The sequence below is a fragment of the Mizuhopecten yessoensis genome, unplaced genomic scaffold (genome assembly GCF_002113885.1).
Source record: "Mizuhopecten yessoensis strain PY_sf001 unplaced genomic scaffold, ASM211388v2 scaffold11125, whole genome shotgun sequence".
Classification (NCBI taxonomy): Eukaryota; Metazoa; Mollusca; class Bivalvia; order Pectinida; family Pectinidae; genus Mizuhopecten; species Mizuhopecten yessoensis.
In genome coordinates this window covers 1294195-1321139 of record NW_018408892.1, presented here as the reverse complement: position 1 = coordinate 1321139, position 26945 = coordinate 1294195, and the positions used below count along the sequence as shown (strand labels likewise).

General features: G+C 35.0%; 2 protein-coding genes across 8 annotated transcripts in view; both read left to right on the top strand.

The window, feature by feature from the left end:
• The first annotated feature begins 12856 nt into the window (after positions 1–12856).
• On the top strand, positions 12857–25192 carry LOC110466211 (solute carrier family 13 member 2-like). Its single transcript, XM_021522589.1, has 14 exons — positions 12857–13053; positions 14468–14617; positions 15751–15866; positions 16786–16943; positions 17321–17516; positions 18539–18721; positions 19246–19365; positions 19661–19747; positions 20900–21004; positions 21462–21541; positions 21906–22018; positions 22997–23158; positions 24184–24321; positions 24888–25192. Exons 1-14 carry the CDS (start codon positions 12871–12873, stop codon positions 25119–25121), a joined length of 2025 nt encoding a protein of 674 aa, XP_021378264.1. The 5' UTR covers positions 12857–12870; the 3' UTR covers positions 25122–25192.
• Positions 25193–26584: 1392 nt separating this feature from the next.
• LOC110466208 (solute carrier family 13 member 5-like) overlaps positions 26585–26945 on the top strand; it is a 28031-nt gene continuing 27670 nt past the window's right edge. For all 7 annotated transcript variants that reach the window (XR_002464720.1, XR_002464719.1, XR_002464718.1 and 4 more), the window contains exon 1: positions 26585–26887. Coding sequence is in view for 3 of the 7 variants with exons in the window: in XM_021522588.1 (XP_021378263.1) it covers positions 26618–26887 (270 nt within the window). In the remaining 4 variants the exon portion in view is untranslated. The remainder of the gene's footprint in view (positions 26888–26945) is intronic.

Genomic DNA, 26945 nt, shown 5'->3' with positions numbered 1-26945 from the left:
ATAACACATTCTTGAAACAACACAATACATCGCAAGTAAGAATTATAAATATCATAATATATACCTCTAACCTGTTGACATTTCGATTTGAATAAGAACGAACGATATCAATAGATCACTCGATCATTTATAACGATGTTTGAGACAAATGCTTTTCTATTATAAAAAATATGTAGGTAAATATGAAATCATGTGTAGAATTATTTTCTATCTACCTAATGATATGGAAGATTCTTTTTATATATATATATATATATATAGTCAACAGTACAGTAAACGTAACACGTCATATTTCAGTCTCACATGCTTAATTTTCACACAAGTTTTTTGTTTGTCTTGACATTTTTTTAACATTCTTATATTATTACATGTACATCGATTTGGGTACCAATGCAGAAAAACAATTATTTTCTTTATAAGTTTGAAACAAGATACATAGAATAGTATTATATGCATTGTAGTTGAGAAGCAAACAAATAGAAAAAAAAACGAAAAAAAAACAAACAGTTTGACTATTTTCACATGCTGAAACCAGGATATTAGGTGTTATGTACCCATTGTACTGTTTTAGAAGAAGATATAGGAAAGAAAATAGTAATAAAGAGAGAGAGGGACAAGAAAGAAAAGGAAGGTTGGAGGGGTGTCGAAGGATTTGACAAGGGCTTCTTGTTCAATTTTGTGTTATTTTTTGTACATAGGCTACTTTTAACAGAAATTACATTGGTACTTTATTATCATAATTAATTTAAATTTCAGTTATATGGCCTGCAGTAATCTTTCCCATTTTTTCCATTCCCTTTTAAAGTAAATGAGATAATTTTCACCATTACCTACAGCAATGTATTTTTGAGTATTGTAAATATCTTTAATGATATGGAAGATTCTTTTAGAGTCAATAGTTAACTCCCCTTAGAACAATTGAAAGACAAATTTCAGACTGAGCTGAACATGGTGGTGGATCTTTTCGTCCTGTGATACGCCTACGATACAATTCTTCTTTCTGATTCTGCTGAAGGTTTGCAAAATTCTCTTAACATTTTTCAGGAATACTGTGATATATGGAAATTAGAAGTTAATGTGAAGAAAACAAAGATACCTGTGTTCTGTAAACGCAATTTTAATAAAAAAACAAACAAACTATGTATTTAGAAAATAACGGTCAAGATATAGAAGAAGTGGACAATTTTAGCTACCTGGGTGTAACATCTGATTACAATGGTAGATTTTTAAAATGTTAACGGAAGCTTTGTGAGCAAGCCCAAATATTCATTTTCTGTGTATCGTAATATGAAAACTCAAGACCTTCCAATAGACTTGCAACTTAAATTATTGCATACCCTAGTCAGCCCCACATTGTTATATGAATCTGAAATATGTGGTTACAAATATATAACATGGTACAACAAACTCATTTAAAATTTTGCAGACGAATTTTGGCCTGCGAACTTCGACTCCAAACTGTCTGACCTATGGTTAATTAGGTCAATATCCTCTTGAGATAGCTGTTTAAGTTGAGAATGATGACGTTTTATAACTCACTCTTAATGAATACCTCTTAACTTTGTTACCATAAGCATAGATTAATGTTCAAACTGCAAGCCAATAATATATAAAATGCTGTTTTAATGAAGTCGGACAAAGTTTTTCACAAAACAGGGACTTAGTAGTAGATGTTATATTAAAAATATTGTCAAACAAATTTTAATTATAATACTTTACAAGACTTGGTATAAAATTTACACTTTTTAAAATTGGGCTAAGGTCGAATAAACATGTAAAATATAGACCAACAAGGTGCCAAATTGACGCGAGTACAACCTATCGGAAGTCAAATTACCACTGGCATAAAATAGAACTAAGGGTAAAAATGTCACTTTAGAAAATGTACATGTGAAAACACAGATTCAGACCGAATGCTAGTGCTGTTAAAAAACGAAACTAAACCAGACTCCGGGTCGAACTTTCACTTGAAAAATAGACCCTGGATCACGTGCATAGAGGAAAGTGGACCTTCCTGGGATCTTATTCGGGGAGAATAGACCCGGTGGTCTACATTTTGAAACATTTTTTTTTTTATTGAATAAATAGGGCCGATATAATTGTCATTCAGATAATAAACAAGAGGCATTACTTCAGAAAATGAACACAACTCAAGGAATAGGTTTCTTTTTCATATAATAACGATTTGGGAGATAATACTTTGGAACGATCAAGGAGTTTGGCATCATCAGAATCTATTTAATATTTTGATTGATTTTAAACATTCTGAGCCTTACATATTGATCTGTCTTGATTGATTTGTATATTTAAAAATTATTGATGATATAAAACCGTGGTAATATACATTTGAAGACGATTCTTAAAATATTGATGTGAATTGACGTTTTAAACATATTTAACATGTCTTAAAACACAGAAATATATTATATGACATACTTATATACTTTTATAAAATAATAATTAACAATAATAGTTAATGGGCTCTTACGTAGGTATGTGACATAGTAGTAACAAGGAATTAGATAAGCTATCTAAGTCCGTGGTAGTATAGAGACTGGTAAAAATTCCTAATTGGGGAACTCGACTATAACAGGTTTTATTTCAATACGAGTTCTCTCCCTTGCATTATAATTATATAATTTAGTTCGTAATAATATAGTGTTATGATTAAACCGTAATATGCGAAATAGATGCATTCCTTGACCTGCACTTTTGTCTTCAGACATCCATTTGAGATAATTTCACCTCTTGACGTGTATTATGTATACCTGAGCTATGGCCAGTTATCTACCTTGCAGGAAATCTTTACAGGAAAAGGAAAAAAATGATCTCTGGGGAACGAAAACAAATGAATATCTTACTGTGTTAGCCCAACTATGGCCTATATATTTACACATATATATGCCGATATAGCACCAGAACTGAGGGAAAAATGCTTTAGCTCTTTTCCGGGTACAGATTTTGGATCTACGTCTGCAAACTTTACATCGTTGCTGACAAACATTTGTAAGTTGACAGGGGCGGATTTCGTAGACGGCAACAACCCAAGGTTGCAGGGGTCGTGGCATTCCATCAAAGATACACATGACCTGCTTACAAGTCTTATACTCCAACAGAACATCCTCAACTTATTGCCTGTGAAACAAAATTCTCTATCAACTGGTTCTTTCCAGTTTGAGCGTCCAGTGTGTACAGGGACAACAAATGACACCGAGAGAGAAAAGCAAAGAGACCCACCACAAGATGCGGCACACACGGTGAACGATAGATTTAATTCCTTTGTTTCAACACCAGACCAATTTCCACTGCCTGTAAACGATGAGAAGTTGGGAATGGTATCTTTATCAAGGTCTGAGCACGTTCATGTTCCAAAAACTGTTTGTGATCAGCCTTCCACACATTCCAGTACAAATCGAACCGTAATAGATTTCCAAGATGTAAACTTTGAAACTCTTCAAGATTTTGATAATGATCATCAACGGGACTCGCTTGAAGCTATGCATACCTCTAATGCCCTTACCACAGTACAAATAAAACATGAGTATGATGATGAAGCATATTCGAATTCACACACATCAGATCTAGAGCCACGCACATGTACCTCCAATGCTATGTCCATGCCTGATCAGGAATCATCAGAGCAGCAGCCACTTTTTATGATGCAGAATGAAGGCTTGTCAGTGCACATGAAAATAGAGGAATATGAAGGGGGTGATGGAAATAGTGGTGCAGAAGATTTTCTTGACCACTCATCAGAATTACCATTATACACTACAGTGTCGCCTACAGTAACAGCTATATCTACTCCATTCGGGACAAGCAGAGTTAAGAAGAAACTGCCCAAGAACTCGGGGTCACAGCGTACATATGAAGGTCATGGTGATAGTAAGCTTAAGAAAATGTACGTTAAGGAAACGAGTGAAAATGGATTGTCATTTGTCTGTGTTCATTGTAACTATAGTACTTACTGTTTGAAAAATATAGAAGATCACGCGCGAAGGAATCACTCTGAGCGATTGTTTCACTGCAGCATGTGTTCAACAAAGTTTGGATTGAAGAGAGACCTTAAACGTCACTACAAAGTAAAGCATTACGTGATTATAGACAACAATCAGAAACCGAACAGATAACAGAAATAGTGCAGTCCTGCTGCAGTGAAAATGCCATGAAACATGTTTTTATTAGTTTTGATGTGGCTAAAGATAAAGGAATGTACATATAATATACAATAATAAGAGACTCTTTCATGCTCAGGGGTGTGGGATAGGGAAATTCCACTTGAGGGGTTTTCAAATTTGATAAAACCAGAGGTTCTGCCGAGGTTTTGCCGAATTTGAAACTCTGAGGGCGAATTTTCCCTATCTTACACCCTTGAGCATGACAGAGTATTTTACGCTCAAACCATTAAAATGCGTTTGGACTGGCCACCATTTTGAAAATATAAAATTTTCCCCTGACCTTTTTATATCGAAAACGAATCAGCCAGCCAGATTAAGCATATCCCATATTTGCAAACAATGTTGCTGCAGAAAAATTTATCACGTCTTTCTAACGTGTATGGTAAATATATCATTAAAGGTTTTAGTTTCATCACATCGCCTTTTCCGCATTGCGGCATCGGAGAGTTCCAAATTCGTGACATCACATCATTGTTGAGCCATTTCACATCATTGTTGAGCCATTGTGACGTCACATCACATGAAATGGAGTGTAAAATAGAAATTTCCTATGCCCCTTTTTTTCCCTAGACAGCTCTATCTTACACACCGGGAAATGAGAGAAACAATAGTACACTGCTACAAATAACTTCAATTTACAAATTAAAGCTCAATTACAGTACAACTGCTTGCTCTTAGTATCCCCTACTTACCTGAATAAAAAACTCACGATTGGGATCTAAAATATTTGCTAGCCAAAACTTAGATGTCCGGTTTCAGTGATTTTTTTACCCCATTTTAAGTGCCGACTTTAGGTACTTTTCCCAAATCTGACCCAATATTTTTCCAATCGCTTGTAAAAAATTAAAGTATGCCTTTTTATAAACTGTTGTACAATTTTGTTTAAATTTTGTTTAAATTTTTGCCAAATAGAAGTTTATCTTGGGGCAGTGAATTCAAGCTTCAAGTTTGGTTTACACATGAGGTTGTTTGAGCGCGATCAAACAAATTTTCCCTAATATCATACATCCGTAACATATTTCACACAAAAATCCCAATTCATTGTGTCTGCACAGTAAAATTCCCAATAAAAAAAGACACCGGCCCTTTAGAATAAAAAGGTTGAAAAAAATCACTGGGTTTGACCACACCCATTTTGTGAAATCTGCTTATTTAGTAGAATCTGACACTAAATTTGAAGTGCATATTTGATTTCCATTGAATTTTTTTATTTGTGAAATATTCGAAATGGAATTTTATTACAAATTCATGCATTTGTTCAATTGATTATCGAAATAAGTCATGAAACTGATAAAATATATGTAAAAAACAATGTGTTCACAACATCATTTTATTTAGCCTCCTAAGACTGTAGGAGTTATCTCCCTTACAAAATGTTGAGCAGTACATAGAGTGTTACTGCTTTTATGATTACAAAATAATGGTGTTGGTTGTATATTGTATATAATTACGTTACTAACTTAATTGATGAGGGTCATGCTACATATCTTAAAAACAGATTATTTTACAGTTTTCAGCATCCAATGTATATTGTATTTGTTGTACATGTACATACATGAAAAGTAAAGTGTTGAGAGGAATTATGTCCTCGCCAGGGGATGTAGAAATGTCAGTTGTCCATTTCAAGGTTAACAAAATAAACTATATTATAATTTTTATATGTTTAATACATTTGAAATAAAAGACAGATTAGTGAGAAATTGTTATGTATTTTTTTTCATTGATTGATATAGTTTAGAATAATTAACTGGACTAAGGGTTTAAGAAAGACCAAACCACAACCTCATGTGAGGTGGTCATTTGAAAGATTTCATTGTGTGGCTACAGGTGGAATTAAGACTTGCCATTGAAATCTGTATGTATGTCTCTGTAACAATGGTAACGTGTTTTGATTAAATGAAGATCTTGCAATACATAGCTTGACCATCATACTAAGTGATTTAAAAGCTGACAATTGATCGATTCCTGTCAAATATTTGGTATTTTCCCCGCTCATAAAAAAAATCCCCGACAAATTGTTTTTTCATAAAGAAGAAAATCTGTATAAAAACATGTTTACTATTGACCCCATTTAAACTGCCATATATTCCCCCTTTATTTTCAACATTTTTCATAATATAGAAAGCTTAACTTCTTGGTAGTTGTGAGTTTGATTTTTTGCTGTGTAAGACTGTGTCAAGTGTACAATTCACATACAGTGTTTTTCCAAGGATTTTTTAGATGTACAATTTTACAGTGTTACTTTCAGTTTTCCTTAGCTAGTTTCCAAACTAGTTTCACCATTGCATTGTTGGCAATGCTATTGCCATGCCACAACACATGTGATAGAGTGTTTCAAAAGTAGAAGCTTAAATAGTGAACAACTATTTATTAATCAGATTAAACAAAAAGTTTATATAAAATTGACATTACACACTCATCTCATGCAAGTTACATTCCCTTTTCTGATTCTTTATCATATTTTTTATCAGCCACAATTTGGTTTGTTTTGTGTTTTATGTCCTATTAATAGCTATGGTCATTTAAGGACATGCCAGGTTTTGATGTTGGAGGAAAGCTGGAGATCCCTGATAAAAAAACAACCAACAGTCAGTACCTGGCGACTGCCCCACATAGGTCTCGTGACCTATTGCTATCTGTCTTCCCGCGTCGTCCGTTAACATTTTACATTTTCAACTTAAGCTGAAATACTGGCAAAGGGATTTCATTAATATTTCATGGGTAACTGATATCTCCCTGACCAAGTGTTGTTATTTTTCGAGTCGATCAGAAATCCAATATGGCCGCCACGGCCGCCATTTTGAAAAACAATTTCAAACTTTAAGTCAAGTTCTAATGGGCCGATTGAACTGAAACTTGGTAGGAATGATCGACTCATTGTCCTGACAAAGTGTTGTTATTTTTCGGGTCAGTCAGAAATCCAATATGGCCGCCACGGCCGCCATTTTGAAAAACTATTTCAAACTTAAAGTCAAGTTCTAATGGGCCGATTAAACTGAAACTTTGAAGGAATGATTGACTTATGGTCCTGACAAAGCGTTGTTCTTTTTCGGGTCGATCAGAAATGCAGTTTGGCTGCCATGGCTACTATTTTGAAAATAACTATTTTAAACTTCAAAACAAGTTCTAATAGGCCGATTTAACTCAAACTCGGTCTAGGAATGATCAGCTCATGGTACGGTCCTGACAAACTTAAGTTAACGTTATACTTAACTAGATTTTACTCAAATTGGTACATATTTCAACAACAAAAATAAGTACTGTAGGACTCGGGTGACCGTTAAGGCCCATGGGCCTCTTGTTCGTGTTGCACACGATATGCATCCCATTTTTATACCAGCGTTGAGGGGCTTTACGTACTGTATTTATGCACAACATGTAGTACATGTGTATACGTCTCTGATGAGGGACATCACGGCATAAAATAGTCTACTCGGCACGCGACGCCAATATTCAAAAGCCACCCAAATTAACCATTCAGCTTTTGTGTCACTAATAATGTGGGGTACTTATAATTACCTGGAACGATGATTGGCTTGTTTCGCCGGTGATTGATGGAATTGAAGAAATTTGCCGACAGACTCATCAATGTACGTTTTTGTTAGAACAAGAAGTCTATTGTCTACTATTACGGAATTAGATAATCACTTTTGACCATATGGGCCTTTAAAAAATTGAAATTTAACCCGGGCTACTCAAAATATTTGATAATTAAAGCACGAACTTACTCCGTGATAAAAGTACATAATCTGTGATGTATACTTGGCTCAAAGACATGTAAAGCCGTAGTGAGTATCACTTTCTTCTCCTTAGGCTACCTCGACGTTTAATCAATGTGAAATGATAAAATTAATTCCATATAAGTTTTGTTGTGCCTTCTCACTGAAAAGTTTTAGAATTCGTCTTAATGCTTTCGACTTTCTTCATATCATTAAAACGTTTCATTATTTTTCTTTCTTCTTTACAGATACCATTGAAATACAGTATTGTGGTGGTTTTTTTTTAAAATAGATAAGGCCTATGTGGTCAAACAATCCAACATATGGACTTCAATATTTATTTACGTAAACTTCGTATTTCAATTAACTTATATTTACATATAGACTAATATATAATCTGGAATATAAAGTTGCTGTATTTTCAGACTAATGTCACTTTTTTGAGGTGGAAAACTGCATATTTTCTTTGAAAGATTCCTTTGATTGAACTGTTAAGCGTTCACATCGTCTGCACATCAATAAGTACAAGAACAAAGGATTAATTCAACCTTAATGACTTTTTTTTTAAGATCGTAGACGCAATGGAATTCTAATCGACACATTTACACCAATTAATTCACTCAAAATATATTCATGCTATTTATGCCATACCGTGGCGTCCGTCGTCCGTCCGTCCGTCCGTCCGTCCGTCCGTCCGTCAATCAACAATTTCTTTAAATGACTTCTACTTCTTAACCACTGATTGGAATTCAACTAAATTTGACTGGAAGCATCCCTAGGGGGTTGGGATTCAAAATTGAACAAATGGTGGGGCTGACACCCAGGGGCCTGAGGGGCGGGGCTAAAAGGGGGCAATTTGGTGTTATTGCTTTAAGCGACTTTTTCTCTGGAACTAAGAGATGGATATCAAGATATTTGACTGGAAGCATCCCTAGGGGGTTGGGATTCAAAATTTTACAAATGGTGGGGCTGACCCCCAGGGGCCTGAGGGGCGGGGCTAAAAGGTGGCAATTTGGTGTAAATGCTTTAAGCGACTTTTTCTCTGGAACTAAGAGATTGATATCAACCATATTTGACTGGAAGCATCCCTAGGTGGTGGGAATTCAGAATTGTACAAATGGTGGGGCTGAGGGGAGGGACCAAAAGGGGGCAATTTGGTTATATTGCTACAAACGACCTCTTCTGTAGAACTATGTACTGGATATCAATCATATTTAATCAAAAGCATTCATGGGAGGCAGGGATTCAAAATTGTACAAATGGTGGGGCTGACCCCCCAGGGGGCTGAGGGGCGGGGCCAAAAAGGGGTATTTGGCTATATTGCTTTAAGCGACACCTTCCCTGGAACTAAGAGATGGATAATATCAACCATATTTGACTGGAAGCATCCCTAGGTGGTGGAGATTCAAAATTGTACAAATGGTGGGGCTGACCCCCCAGGGGGCTGATGGCAATTTGGCTATATTGCTATAAATGACTTCTTCTGTAGAACTATGCCCTGGATATCGATCATATTTGTTCGGAAGCATTTATGGGAGGCAGGGATTCAAAATTGTACAAATAGTGGGACTGACCCCCCGGGCTAAGGGGTGGGGCCAAAATAAGTTTTATTACTTTGAAATGGTTGAGATCCCCACCATATATACAATTGCGGAGTATAAAGAGAAGAATGCACATTTGCTTCCAGGATGGCCCTAGGGTCTGGCCCCACCCTTGGAGACATAGTTCCTGGACCATAACTTTAAAACGATTGAGATCCCCACCCCAAAACTATATATACAAATGCTGGGCATAAAGAGACGAATGCAGTCATGATATTAGAATAGACCCTGGGGGCTGACCGAACCCCTAGGGACCTAGTTTCTTAGTCACAGCTTGGAAATAGTTGAGATCTCCACCCTATAACCATATATACAATTGCTGAGTATAAAGAGATGAATGCGAATCTGCTTCCAGGATGGCCTTGGGGACTACCCCACCCTTGGATACTTAACCTCAAAATGGTTAAATATCCCCACCCTAAAAGTATATATACAATTGTTGCATGGCATAAAGAGACGAATGCAGTCATGATATTAGAATTGACCCAAGGGTCTGCCCCACCCCTGCAGACTTAACCCCTGGGACATAACTTTGAAAGGGTTGAGATCCCCACCCCAAAACTATATATACAAATGCTGAGCAAAAAGAGACAAATGCAGTCATGATATTATAATTGATCCTGGGGTCTAGCCAAAACCATAGGGACATAGTTTCTGAGTCACAGTTTGGAAACAGTTGAGATCCCCACCCCATCACCATACGTAAAATTGCTGGGCATGAAAAATCTAATACAGATATGCTACAAGGATTGGCATTGGGGTTTGGCATATTCCCTTGGATCTCATTTGGAGAATATTTTGCCATGATTGCTTATAGATATCCAGGTGAGCGATACAGGCCCTCTAGGCCTCTTGTTAAGAGTTGTGTATAAGTTATGAAGTTATTAAAATTTGGTTATCATAATGTCATTTCCATTGTTTCATGTGTTATGACATCGCAATAACAATGTCATATATGTAAATGAGAAAATAACCCAGATACATATATATTTTATATGTAAAACATTGTATATAATTTTCTGAACAACATTTTTTTTATAGAAAAAACAGAGACATATATAAATTGGAACCTCGGCCTGGCAATTTAATTTAGTCCGATCCTGCCCCGTTCCTGTTATCGCAATTCTTTAATCAAATATATCGTATACCCGATAAGGATAATTAACGATATATATATAATGTATATTTTTTATTTAATCCGATCCTGCCCCGATCCTTTAATTGCAATTTTTAATCAAATATATCTTATACCCGATAAGGATAATTAAATCAGAGACGTGTATTATACGTCTCTGATTAAATATATATAATATAAATATATTACTTAGTCCGATCCTGTCCCGATCCTGCCCGTTTCTGTCCGTTCCTGTAAATCGTTGCCCGATCCTTATCAATACAATACTCTTAATTCATTGCAATTCTTTTCTCAAATATATCATATACCCGTTAATGATAATAAAATGTATCTAATATATACATTTATATGATGATTAATATTAAATGTAATTATATGTTTTACCTGGATATAGTTAAGCAAAAGTTCTTTATAGGAAAGACCCGCTTTCAAATTCTGTTCTTTTTCCCTGATACTTGGTATTGGTACTGAATATATTCAAATTTACACATTATTAGTATGCCATAGATGATTTTCAACATGCGTTTCAATAAATTTGCATTAATTTACATATATATGAACTTGGTTTAATTTCCTCGGTACAGTACAGTTCTATAATGTCTTTTGTTTAGGTTGTATAGGATTGACGTTTTGCTAGCTGTTTATTGTACCAATTAAATGCATAAAAATCTATAGATATCAATACTGAAATGAGAATAACTTGTTTATTTCTATTTTTCTATATTTTTGTTCCCATACAATCGAATACCACGTCGTTTGCTGGTGCTTCTGGCAGTTTTTATATTTGCCGCCTGTTAAGCATCAGTCAATCAGCATCAAGCAATGGCGTCACTTAATTGAAGCCCATTCGGCACACCTATATCTAACCTCGGCATTCGGCACTCCTCGGCAGATCTTAATCTAATTGTTGTTAGATCTAGATCTGCCGAGGTGTGCCTAATGAATTGAAGCCAACCAAAGCGTTTAAGTTACGGTTGTACCGAACATAATTATGTCCAATTATTTAGATCTACTAAAAAAAACCTAAATAATTTATCGTTTTAAAGTTGTGTTACTTTTTCAGTTATATCAAGATTTTTTAATCAAACATCTATCCAGCTCATGATCATTCTTACAGATGAAAAGGGAGTGTAATAATTGTATACACAAGTTTCTGTACGAGGAAGCACTCATGCAATTTACATGATCAATTTTTGGTATTTACGTTTTGGGAATCTTGATCAGCGCTATCTGAATTCAAGTCGATAAAAACGGAAAGTAGCAGAAACTGATGTTATTATCTATAATTTGTATAAACCCTGATTGCAGTATATGGCATATGTTGGTATATATAATCTGCAGGTCATGTGAGTAGTGACATTCATGAATATTATGTTTTATAATTGAACAGTTCTGTGCTTGGTACAATATATAAGTGTGTATATTTTGTCTATTTGTTTCAAATCTAAATCGCATGTAACGACAGAGTGTATTGTGATAAGATGATAACATCGAAACTTATTATATATGGCCACGTGTGCAGTAAACACATTATAAAACTCGACAGAATATTCTGTAAATGCCGATGTTCTATCTGACTGTTTAATGATTTCCTAAATGTTAACCTACTCCGTATTTTCGATAGGTTCCTATATTTAAGTGTAAGTCAAAGGTTCAGGGAGTATTTTCATGAAAGACAATACTAACTCACGATTCACTTAAATATGAAAATTTAATACTGCGTTTAGTATGTAAAATGCGACTATAAACAGCGTCAAATAGTATGGACAAACACTTATATCGCCTTGAACAATGATATAAATATTCATGATGATATCGCTTTCTTGACGATACAGCGTTTAAGAGCGTGCAACTGAATTCATTTGATATGCCAAGTTCAGCAACATATATAAGCATTCGTGATGATATCGCTTTCTTGAAGACGCGGCGTTTAAAAGTATGCTTCTTAATTCATCTCCAAGAGCAATTTTTATATATGTAACAATTGAAGAAGTTAACTTATTAATTCCTTAACAAACACATCCAGTGTTAGAAGACGCCTTCACATATTTTAACAGTTTTACTGAAAATGAGTTAACGTTTTACAGGTGTGTAACATGCAGTAAATTTTCCAAAGATCTTTCTTTGATGCAGGGCTCTCACAACGAATAATTAGTATGTATCATAATCATTTACATATTTATCATCGTAGAATACGTGTCGGGTCATGCCATCACATATTTCCATTCCGTGGTCCTATGTCCATGTATATAGGAAATAATGTTACACGCACGCCACTATCATTTGTCCTCTTTCATGTGTATGGTCAAACGTTCTCCAAAATGACATTTCGGAATTTCCTGCGGAAAAACAAAACCCTGCTGTTCACATTCCTACCACCAATTGTGCTTCTACCTTTACCCTTATCTGGACAATCACAGGTAACACTACAACTTTTATGAAATGGCAACATTTGTTCTGATTGTGCTTTACGTCCTGTTTACAGCTTTAGTCATTGAAGGTTCAAGGACGAGCCGAGATTTGGAAATAGTACCAATAGTTACGCCAGCTGCAATATAATTCATAAGTGAGGATGTAGCCTCGTTACTTAGTTTTTTGTTTTTGTCAATATCCACGCCTGCTGATGAATCCTAGTCAATGTAGAATAGGAACGAACTGTACATTGTCACTCTTATTTAAGAAAACATAGTCTTACATTTTTTCTTTAAATATAAATAAAAATAATGTTGTTTCTAGTATCTGATCTAAGCTATTCGAGTAACAAATTGTTGAATCTGTTCTTCAAAAATCACTAACATGCAAAATGATCTATATTTATCAGAAGACACACCTATGTAAGTACACCAAATGTAAGAATCAAGGCGCTTGCTGGTCCAACATTATTTTTTGCCTTGTTTTGTTTGAGATCACGTATAACATGTTAAAAGGTATGACTTTATAGACAGGAATAAGTGGTATAGTCTTTTAGAATGGGTAAAATGTTCTTAGCGCCCTAGCAACAGGAATCAAACGGAGGGGAAGTTGTTGAAAGAATGACCCTGTTGTGTAATGTTTACCCATGAATATATATATTACAAATTAAGTATCATATATTTTTGTTTTAGATAGGAAATGTTATTTATGATAACCAGGTTTCTTATTTTATCTTACTTGTTACAGATAGAATTCCATTTATTGGTAATAAAGTTGACGGCGAGTATTAATGGATAAATCAGAATTATGTAACAAAATTATATTTCGGAACAGTATTTACGACAAATCATATAGCATGCCACAGGATGTAATGAGGATATGTCCGTAATTATGTTCTAACTTACAGAAGTACATATATAACCCTTTCACCACTGTAGACCATAATGGACTCATCCATGTCAATGTCTACTGAAGTTACAAAGGGGTGAAAGGGGAAAACAGCAAGCTGAAGAAAACCATCAATTGATATTCTCTAAAAAGTTTGACAATAAAGCAGGATCAAGCATATATTATATTTGAGGCACATTTTTAATTGGTTAAACATTTCCAAGAACGTGATAATGAAGCCCAAACTGTAATGACTCAGACTTATCATACCGGAGTAACTTGGTAAGTCTATAAAGGGGCAAGCCTTTACAAATGACAAACTGATTCAATTATATCCATGAAATAAGGAAACGTTTGCTTCCACGAAAACATTTCTATTTGTTTGCTCTGAAACATTTTGTGTTGGTGGTCATAAACTACGTACCGTATGTGTTACCCCTTGTTGATCCGTCAACGCAAATATATTGCTGTTTAAATAAGACACTCTTAATACTTATTCTTTAGGTTACTTATTCATATTTTATTTTGAATCAGGAATCAAAATGTGCTTACGGTCTACTTCTTATGGCGTTCTACTGGACCACAGAGACGTTTCCGGTCGCCATTACCGCCACACTTCCGGTTATATTATTTCCAATGATGGGTATCAGTAAAGTTGGCGACCTGGCCTCCAAGTATTTTCATGTACGATTAACTTTTTTTTACTTCGAATATATATGATTATTGGTCTAATTTCTCTTGAAGCGTGTATATATATTTAATGTTCGTAGTTATATTTCGATAAAACTTTGATAAGGTCGTGTTTATTCCTTTATTCTTTGTTGGAAAAATTTAGGAAAAATGTTTTCATGCATAATGTATTGGATGCTGTTATTAACGATATATTGCTTATGATACATCTAGGTGATGTTGATATTGCAATTAATAATAAGCCTTGCCATCAAATTAGAATGGAAATGGGGGTGCGTTTGGGATGCATACATGTATGTTCAACCATTTAGTGTATGATCACATGCTTTTAATATCTAGACAGGACAAATTTAAGAAAAAGCTAGACTTTGTGTAGTCAACATTGTATTGTCTAGTAACAACATGATAGGTGATATAATGCATGCAAGATATTGCAATTGTATTTCACCCACAACCAATAAAGATTTTTCTCACTCCTGATTCCTTGGATAAACCTGCTAGGAGTTGGTAAACAGTTTTGGTAACGCCCAATGGATAACATCCATGAACCTGGACGTCATCTTATTGGTTAATCTTCTAATTATGACGTCAGGTAACAATGCTGTGCGACGTCATCTTCCATTGTGACATCACAGTTTATGGCAAATATTCACACGATCGGATATAGTAATAATGAATTCGAAAGAGAAAAAAATATATGGTTTAAATATATATTATTTGAACATGGCGTGAGAAAAGAGTCCCTTAACTCGTCATGGTTGATTAGCATGTTTATCCGAATCTGGTGAGTTCCTTTTCAAATTTTAATAGACACTTGGTTACCTCGTGTCTTACTAGAATTTGAAAATCAACTAGCTCAAGTTAGAGCAACATGATAACCAACCACCTGTCGTTGGAAATCCTCTAATGATGTTACAGCGTATAGCACTGCATAACAACCTGAGTATATGATCAATGTATATAAGCATAAACGCGCATTTCTTTGGTATTCAGATGAGTGTTCTTTGTATTTGATTCTTTAGACCTGAACAACACTTGAACAGTCTCGCCGCAAAAACTTCTTTCACGTCTCGGGGTAATAATTATCGTTATAAACCGTTATATTTATATTTTTAAATATATTTCAGCATATTACATTTGTCATGATTGGTGGTTTGGCTGTTGCTATAGCTATCGAAAAATGGAACGTCCATACACGTATAGCATTACGGCTATTACTGACCATGGGTACCACTCCGAAATGGTGAGTGTTACCGGGTTGCTTCAAATTATTGACGTATCGTTATTATTACTCTACACGCAAATTGGTCCCCATACCTTCAATTAACACTTCACCAAAGTCTTTTTAACTTACTCCGAGTGTAAACGTTCGGAGCTCTTCAAAAAACAGAACATGATTTTACACATACACTGAGTATGATAAATGATAACTGTGATAAAAAATATATTTTATGTGCAGAATGTAACTTATTGATACATGCACAAGTAATTTATATCATGGCTTTTTCTCTTAAATGGATCATATATAATATCAGTCTAAGTAAGGTACCGACAAGAATGCATGTTCACATAGTTGCAAAAGAAGGCAAGATCCACTTTCAAATCTTGTTTTTACCTTGGTAGAATGTACACTCCTAAATACATGTTGTGTATGGATTTCTTTGCGTACGTTTTTGTAAATACACGTAGTTCCTGTAATATGTAGCATGTGGATTTATCGTGGTATAGGTATTGGTACTGGCAAATGATGAATATATCATGCTTCATTAATATTAATATGTGTGATCGTTGTACGTGACTGTGGAACTATCTTAAAATTAAGTGCATTGAAACTTGCATATATTTGGTTTGCCGAATTGAATGTACACCATCAGGGCATGTGTTTGCATAGACTTCCATTTACTTCTACATACAGTGTACCAGGTGCATGTACTAGAAAATTTACATGTATGGATTATCGAGCAGTCTTCATTCACATATAGCTCACGGTAATTCATGTATAACGCACATGTCTTTGTTTTGGTCATGTTCAATGTATGAACAACGTTGACAGAATGACGCATATATCCTTATAAATACATGTAAACCGCCAAACTGAAAATACCCATATACCTTTTATTAATAAGTATTAATAATGAACAAATATGATCTATGTCTGTTAGGCTCATGCTTGGCTTCATGTTGACCACTTCGTTCCTGTCCATGTGGATCAGTAATACGGCCACAACGTCCATGATGATCCCAATAGCCCAAGCCGTTCTGACCCAGCTGATGGGCATGCGAGTGTCACGTGATCAACTCAAACATGATCAGGATACACGTGAGTGGTGATGTATAGTCGATATATCCGGTTCGTATTCATATGTTGTTTGTTACAACAAAATCAACGATTGTTTCTCCGTTAGTCTTAAGATCAGAGTGTTATTTTCATTAAAAGTATAACGTGTTTTGACGACTCAAAGATATTTGTATCTGCTTTGCCACTTTTTAGACAATAAGGAGTGATATACCAAATATTTGAAAAACGATTAAGTTAAGTAGTAGTGCAATGGGTATATGATGCAGACATGTACACTCTTACAGAAATGATTAAGACTCAATGATATTCCGGATGTATCAACATTTTCCTTTAAATTCACTTTGATATCAATTATATGATTAAAAACATATTGCAGTATAGATACATCTGTTTTTAAGGAAACGATGAGAAGAATATACATACCATTCAAGAAATGTCTGTAAACGGAGACACGAAGGTGGCGTTGGATTTGCCTGATGTAGAACCATCTGAGAGTGTCGGGATAACTATACAACAACCGGACCATGACGGAAAGCAGAAGTTGACCATTCAGCAAGCACAACAAAGTGTAGAACAACCCGAACCTGTCGAGGGGTTCGTGTCTGAATAATGATAAATGGGGCTTCAACCCGAGAATTAAAAATCACTGATGTTATCATGTAGTCAGTTGACTATCAAAACTTATTCACCCTGAAGACACATTTGAACCTCTCCAATTCAAAGGTTGGAATAGGTCAATATGAAATTTCAGGGCTGAATAAGTTATATAACTCTTATCATTTTAACCTACTGCTATCCGTTTTCGTCCGTCGTCTTTCACTTTTTACTTTACAACTCAAATTCTACTAAATCTATTTTGCTAAAACTTGTTGGAAATGATCAGTGCATGAATCTGCACAATCGTTGTTATTTTTGAGCCAACTAAAGAACGTAATATGACCGTCAATTAGAAAATTAAATCTGAACTTCAACTAAATATCTACTGGGCATTACTTGATCTACATATGTTAACATTTGTCCGAAAATATTCATTACGGCTAGATTTGTTTTTTCTTCTTCTTTCTTTTTTTCTTTCTTTCGGTTGCTCATTAATGTCACAAAGCAAACAGAAATTTGAAATTTGAGTTACATGTGTATATAAAATGTTGTAGTTCAAAAGTAACACGGTAAATATAACATGATATCTATTCTTGCAGTTCTGTTGGATCCATGTCATTCAGTTAGGCAATGACACAGATTTAAGTGTAAACCCCTATGACTTTTCGTTACATATACCATTGATCTATTTGAAAAGATGACATATACATGGTTTTCAGAAAAAAAACTTTTCATTGTAGAAATGTCCAGTTTTGAGACCTCAACATGAAAAAGTTAGCATTATTGTTTTTATGAAGTCATCAGAGGGCTTGCCAGTGTTATATTAAGTGCTTGTTCTTCTAAAATACTCGGTCTTGCTTTTAATCTTTGTCGACCTTCAATATGTTGTTTTGTCTGTCTCTACGATTAGTGTGTATCGACAACGCGTTGTAATTTATTTTTTCTGCATACTTGTTTTCTTTTTCAAGGGCAAAACATATGTATCCATTTGTTTATTCACACATCTACTGTTATTTTAGAGACAAATTGATCAAAGTGAAGATGGAAGAAGTGGGGGATTTTGACTTTGAGGCCCTCGATCCCGAGTCAAAGAATCTCTGTAAGGCTATGTTACTGTCTATATGTTACGCGGCGAACTGTGGGGGTGTAGCTACACTGACCGGAACTGGACCCAACCTCGTCATGAAGGGACAGGCGGACTTGTGAGTACAGAAACAAAGATACAGTGTGCTTTTCTGAGCAACCACGGTTTTAGTAACGAGTCTGACCGTAACCTGCTGTGTATGGACATGGTCTTCTGGATCACAAATGTGTGATTGTACACTACACACCTTCCCCATATATCACACAGGCCTGGTTGACTAATTTTCCTGTATGCCATTCAAATTGCGCTGTATTATTTGAACACGACGAGACATCATTACTACTGTGAAGTACCTGAAAGATGCTTTCCTTTCTGCGAAAAAAAGCTGATACAGATACATACGAAATAACTTAATAAATGTTTTCTGAAGAAAACACCTTTTTTGAGAGTGCGCTGTCGTATTACTATCTAAAAATCAGCGGTTGTTTATAAAATTACTGCACGATTTTTCTATAAAGAATGTCCTCCTAGCTAAATTGGTAAAAACGGGTGAGGAAATTTATATCTGTAGTCTCGGATGTGGTACTTAGTGTAGATATGATATAGAAACGTAAAAACTAACGTGTTTCATTTATACGCTAGGATGTCGGATGGTGAATCGGGGATAACGTTTGCGACTTGGTTCGTCTTCGCCTTCCCCGTGGCTGTCATCAACGTGCTGCTGGCCTGGCTATGTCTGCAGGTCGTCTATTTCGGATTACGGTAGGTGACGTCACTGTGTATCAATTCGTGCACCGAGTCACACAACCAATAAATAACAAAAAATATGCAGTAAGCAGATTTTTCTATGTGACTGAATGTTATTCTGCCATACGCTTTATATTGTTGGGTTGACCAACACAAGAAACGTTTTCAAGAGTTGTCTTTATAATTTGTTTTGGTAAGGCATGTTGATGACGTGATTACGCTTCTTAAGATATTGTTTGTCACATGTTTTATCATATGAGGAAGTCAATATGTTGGTTATATACTAAAAGTATTCATATTATGGTTTTAGAAACCTGTTCAAATCTGGTGACAAATCGGAAGGTGAGGCGGTGAAAAAGATAATACGTTCTCAATACGATTCCTTGGGAAATATGAGGTAGGTATCCTGGAAACGTTTCGATTCGCTGAGAAATTGGAATAGGAGAATATTTTAACGTACAGTATCCGTCGGAAAGTTAACTTAATCTAATACGATCTTTACTGGTGTTAATTACATAATGCAGTTCTACTCTACATTCAGTATGAGTCATTTGGTAAAGCCAACTTGAGTGCTCTTCATGCGTGTACATCCCATCTTCCTCTAATCCGTTCTTTTCCACGTTCTTATATATATTCAACTTGTTCCTGTCCTTTATAAAGTCCACCGTATGGCTGTCTGCAACAGAAATGCCCTTTTTGCCTTAACATGACATGAATGGATTGAATCCTAAACATCCTGTTAATATATTGTTTAAACATCCTGTCTATAGCTTACGTCCTAAACATCATTAGGATATATTGTCTAAACATTCTGTATATAGCTAACCTCCTAAACATTATGTGGGTATATTGTCTAAACAACATGTATGTAGCTTAATTATGTCCTAAACATCCTGTTTGTAGCTTACGTTCTAACCATCATTAGAATCCATTGTCTAAACATTCTGTATATAGCCTACGTCCTAAACATAGCATAATACATTTTCTAAAAATCCAGTATATAGCTAACGTCCTAAACACCATGTGATTATATTGTCTAAACAACATATAAGTAGCTTAATTATGTCCCAAACATCCTGGAATATATTGACTTAACATCTTGTACTATATAATCATGCAGCCTACGTCCTAAACATCATATCTGTAACTGACGTCGTGAACATCCTATCAATAAATTGTCTAAACAACCTATATAACCTACGTCCTAGACATCATGTGAGCGCATTGTCTAAACATCCTGTATCTTGCATAGGTCCTAAACAATCATTAAATATATTGACTAAACAACCTGTCCATAGCTCTAAGATCTAAACATTCTCTGAATATCCCGTCTTCAGCATCATGTGCATAGATGTAGACTCATCGCTCCACTTTAAATATCCTTGTGTTGATGTAAAAAGTGATCTGTTGTCGGTTTTATGTTCTTTAAGATGTAAGATTAATTTGCAAGAATGCTTCCTTTTTCCATGCTGTATAAATTTTATTTTTTACATGTGTTTGATTCATGTATCACAGACTCTGAATCGCATGTGTTTCGTTTTTACTTCAGTTTTGCTGAAAAGGCTGTCATGGTCCTCTTTGTGATCTTAGTGCTTTGCTGGTTTACGCTGGAGCCAGAGTTTGTACCTGGATGGGGGTCGCTCTTCAAACATGGGTAACGTTAACAAAAAAAAAGTATATGACTTGTTGAATTTCTAAACATTTTCTTCAGGTTGCTAAGTATAGATTATGAAAAGTTCTTTTTACACAACCAATAAGAGTTTTTATGTGACGTTTCGATGACTAGTACGGTATGTATACACTGTCACCTTCATCAGACAAATGACCACTGAAGCCTATGCACATAAAGGTGTAAAATATTTTAGGAGTTATCCACAAAATCGATTCGGTTACGCTGTAAGCGAATGTACAATATAGAGTTGTTTTATCTGTACCGAAGTGACTCGATTCGGCGAATTTCTTGTCGTAACCGTTGAATTTCTTCATTCTGGGTTTGATTTTCGTTACAATATAAGAAGACTCCTTTGATGTATATGCTTAAGATGAATCTCTATATGAATCCTTTTTTCATACCTCACTGAATCTATATTTACACCTGTTCGATATTACAGATACATCAGTGATGCTGTTCCTGCTATGATAATTTGCTGTCTTCTCTTCGTGTTCCCAAGTTCACGAAACCAAAATAACGGTATGTTATTTTCAAAAGCCAACCTTAAAATGAAATTGCCTGATATTATATTTTGACTGTAATTCTTTGTTTATTCATCTGTTTACTAGTATTTTATTAGTAAGCCTATATCTTAAATTAAAAGTCGAGCTGCTTATACGTTTCTGGTTTCCGTAATAGTTTCTATTATATCGTATTATTGTGTTATACCGACTTGAAATAACAGGAAAACTCGATTACTTAAATGTTAGCTGGATTGCAATTGTTTACTTGATACATACATATTTACAAACAGTTTCCACTAAGTATAGCTTAAAAGATTATGTTGTTCGTCGAGTACGTTATTATATAAGAAGACTCATTATCTAACTGATTTTGATTTAAGCAGCTAACAAAAGTAGTGCGACGCTTCTTGACTGGAAAACCTTTAACCGGAAGTTCCCGTGGGGCGTTGCCCTACTTCTTGGCGGAGGATTTGCTCTTGCACATGCTTGTAAGGTAGGCGGCAAAATAATACGCGTTAATGAAGAAATACGGAATTCAGCTTTTTAGGTATAATATTAAACGAAATGTTTATTAGAGATAAATGATATCATGTTATTATTGACGGTTCTATCGATAGTGTTTTCTTTAAACACATTGCCACGTAACTGGTTCGAAATACAACCTGTACCAATTTGTAATCATGACCTTAATTTCACACGGGGCCGTGCGCTTTTCTCGTGTTGTTTATACTTTAAATCACTGCTTCAAATACAAATGTGAGTCTACAGCACTTCTATACTAAATCATGTTTCATAGATGAATATGTCAATGTACTAGTTTATACTAGATAGCAACTTCGCATTTGAACATATTTATGGTATTAAGCAAGTTGCAATCATGGAATGATGTCTCAACGGACATGCCGTCTTTGCGTATTGCAGAGTTATCTTCTCTTGTGAGCAGGGATTGATTGTTACGTCATTGGTTTTTGTGAGAAAATTACGTCTTTTTCTCAAAAATTGATGACGTTACTCTCCCAAACAAATGACTTAACAATCAATACCTGCTCAAAAGAGAAGATATCAGTGCAATACGCAAAGACGGAATAAGACTGGCACATGACCGTGTAACAACGAACCTGTACCGTAACTGATATTTTCCTTTAAAAGAACCTTCATGGTGGTGGTGTTCGTTTATGTCTTGACGTTTGTTAAGTTAACGCATACATATGCGTGCGTATTCATCAGATGGTCAGCCATGGCGATTGAACAATAATTCAGTTACAACACAGACATGTCTGCCTGTCATTAAACAAAACTATAACTAACATGTCAATATTAATGATAGTACATCCGTTTATGAGTAATTATTGTGATTTCTAAAACAATTATACACATACATATATGTATATATTATTTCATTCGGAATGAATACGATCTAAAGTTGATAGATGAATGAAAATACTTTAAAGAGGTATCATGTCTTCATCAGGAATCCGGTTTGTCGCTGTGGCTAGCCCGTATGATGGCGGTAATGACTGGAATCCCAGAATGGGCCATGATTGCCGTCATATGTTTGGTTATCTCCCTTTCAACGGAAGTTACGACAAATACCGCTGTGTGTACAATCTTCATGCCCATCCTGGCAGACCTGGTGAGTATTAGGTCCATTTGTAATACTGATATGCATCACATCAAATACCTCTTGGTTTGCCGATATATGGATACGGTTAATTTATTTCACGAACAGTCAAAACAGTCATTTTTTGTACTGTTATTAGTACTTTTGCCAAAGTGAAATAAACGCAAACACGTGTAGCCGAAAGCCATGCGTTGTGTTTATACGGAAAATAAAAAAAATCACCAAAGTTCGATGGGTAAATAATGCCAATTCTACAAAGGTAGAATGCTGACCCTTGATCGTGTTAGATTGAGGTGTGCATATCACAAATAAAAATTAAGATAATCTGGTCATACTTATTTTTCTGCCATACTGACGCTGTTTCATGCTACATGTACATAGAGGTATGCATATCTTAACCCTTTCACCCCTGTGCAACTTTAGGAGACTCTACCATGTATTGATATGGATGAGTCCATTTTGATATACAGTGGTGAAAGGGTTAGATAAAGAAATGTAATCTGGTTATACTTCTGTCGGTGACTCTGATTCCTTTCTTTGCCTTCTTAGAATATCGATAATATTAAATATGATATATGGACTTTTTTCAGTGCCAGTGTCAGTGTATTTCTGATTTCATTTTATTCAATTGTTAATTAAATTGGATTAAGTGAGAAATATAGTAGTCGTCATAATTGTTAAAGTTTGATACACCCGAATAAACCCTATATGATTCCGAATATATTTTTATATGGTACATAACTGTACATGCATCGTATTTGTATTACTTTTATTTGAACAAGGTTATATATTGTTTTTATTTTTAACTAGTGTGTATAATCGGTATTTGAATTTTTGCATACTATTTCAAATTTAACAATATTTCTTCAATGAAAATATATAGATATGAACTTGAAATATATCATTACTGGTTATTTGTGTATAAAACAGGGAATAAACGCCAATGGACACTTTTCACTTTTGGAGAAATGCAACTGTAAAGTTCTTCAATCGATAATCCTACAACATTGTCAAAAAATATCAATTACTACTTTCAGGCCAAAGGGATCCATGTACATCCCATATACATTATGCTTCCGGCAGCGATTTCATCTTCATTTGCATTCATGCTACCCGTAGCAACGCCGCCAAACACTATTGCCTTCTCATATGGGTATCTCAGAATCATCGATATGGTATGTGAGAGAAAATTACATGTTTTCCAAAAAAAATACTGTTTTTCGATAATATTTTCTTTTCAGTAAGCATACGTAAAGCCGAGGTATAAGGTTATTTATTAATTATTATTTTATTTTATTTCATATCAAACGTAATTTCCAGGTAAAACAATTTGGTAAGCATTGCCTGACGTATGTAGATTTTAAAGTGCAGCAATATTTTGCTTCAAGTCGGATGCATACGCATAAGTTAAGAATTGCTGTACCTATGTTTTACGGGGGATAAATGACCTTTTGCTTTTTAAGCGAAAACGCTTGTTAGATTTTATGTTTAATATCAATGACCTTGCAATAAAATTGAACGAATACACCACAGACTGTTAGTGTTTAAGAGAATCAGTTCACATCGTCACGTTTTAAATAACACACAGAATACCAATTTCTGATTCTGAATCGTTATTATTACTTTGAAATATTTGGGGATATCAGTAAGAAAAGGAGATATCGATTTTACTTGTCATAAATACAAGGATTCTTAACTTAGGACTAATAACCATATTAGAGATAGTATTTAATTGTTGTAGGTGAAGGTCGGCTGGATCCTCAACCTTTTGTGTGTGGTAATTGTTACCATCGCCATCAACACATGGGGAATGGCGTACTTCCGGTTAGACGTGTATCCAGAATGGGCGGTCATACAGAGTCAAATGTCATCATCGGTGTCAAATTCTACATTTATTCATATCATTAACAAAACGTCCATTATGACGTTATCAGGGAACTTTACCGAAAATGTTACATCACTGTTATTTAACTAATTTATATGTGAATTTGAATGAAATGAGGGGTTTTTTTTTGCAAATTTTAAGAATAAATATTTCAAATATGATCTCTAACCATTATTGTTCTTAGATTTGTTTATATAAATAACAGGAAAAAATACCGAAGTTTGAACAAATCGTATATTGTACTTTAAACTAGGAACAATAACTAAAGACAGAGGAAACGTTTATAGTGAGACCCTTGCAAAACAATACAAAGGTGATAAGACCATTTGCTCCGGAAAATTTGAATTCTCCTGGTTCGTCGATGACATCCGTCACACAAATCTAGGTCAAATCCTAGCCATGTCACGTCCTCAAGTGGGACTGATGTAGCGAAAACAAAATCACTATGCAAGTTATCTAAAACTTCGATAATCATGCAATAATCACATCGCACACACAAAAAAAAGAGATTTCCCAATGGCATCATAGGGCAGTTATATATACAGAACTTGCCCATATTCTTAAGTAACCTGTATATCTAGAAAAAAAGGGTACGTTTGTCTGTCAGAGCATTAATTATCATGGAGTTTATATTTAACGTATAACCACCGTTTGCGCAAAAAAATAATACTTTGCAGTTCGTCGCAACGAACTTGTAAACCACAAGAGACGCTGTCCGATTCATCGGTCAACTCTTTCATGAGCCAACTCTTGTATTTTAGACGGCTGGTTTTGACGTTTGACTGTTATAAATAATGTTTGTAAAGTTACATTATTAAGTTACACCGGATTTGACGTCAGGATGGTCAAATACTCACTTTGTGCAATTTCTTAATTCATATATAATTGCAGGAAAATTACCATTTTAATTATGACAATTTTTCTTGCATATAAATAATTAAGTAATTGTACAAAACACATAAAAAAAACATAGAAAAGTTGTTTGCGGATTATGTCATTTTTACTGGTTACTGAAAATCACACAGGATAGTGATTTTACTTAGAGAGCTTAATAGAACACATTAGCAAATTTCAATTGAGCCAGTTTAAGTCCTCTCCTTACAGCAACAAATTCAGTCAGAGACCTATATTATACTATGGCTTAAACGCCTTTTATCCAGTGGTAAATATTTTATTAAACCAGAAACTATAGAAACAAGTCTGCTTTACCCTTGCAGTCTTAACCCCTGGGTTGTATCTTTGAAACGATTGAGATCCCTACCCCAAAACTATATAAACAAGTTCTGGGCATAAAGAGACAAATGCAGTCATGATATTATAATTGATACTGGGGTCTGGCTACAACCCTTGGTACCTAGCTTCTGAGTCACACCTTGGAAACAGTAGGATCTGGTTCATTCCTTTGGATCTTATTTGGAGAATATTTTGTCATGATTGCTTAGATATCCAAGTGAGCGATACAGGCCCTTTGGGCCTCTTGTTAATAGTTATACACAAAATCAGTTAAAGTAATATAAGTGTGTTAAATGCAGACACTTTTCCATAGATCTTTCTTTGATGCAGGGCTTTCACAACGAATCATTAGTATGTATCATCACCAGCATCATTTACATATTTATCATCGTAGAATACGTGTCGGGTCATGCCATCACAGATTTCCATTCCGTGGTCCTATGTCCATGTATATATTAAATAATGTAACACGCACGCCACTATCATTTGTCCTCTTTCCTGTGTATGGCCAAACTTTCTCCAAAATGACATTTCGGAATTTCCTGCGGAAAAACAAAACCCTGCTGTTGGCATTCCTACCACCGATTGTGCTTCTACCTTTACCCTTATCTGGACAATCACAGGTAACACTATAACGTTGATGAAATGGCAACATTTGTTCTGATTGTGCTTTACGTCCTG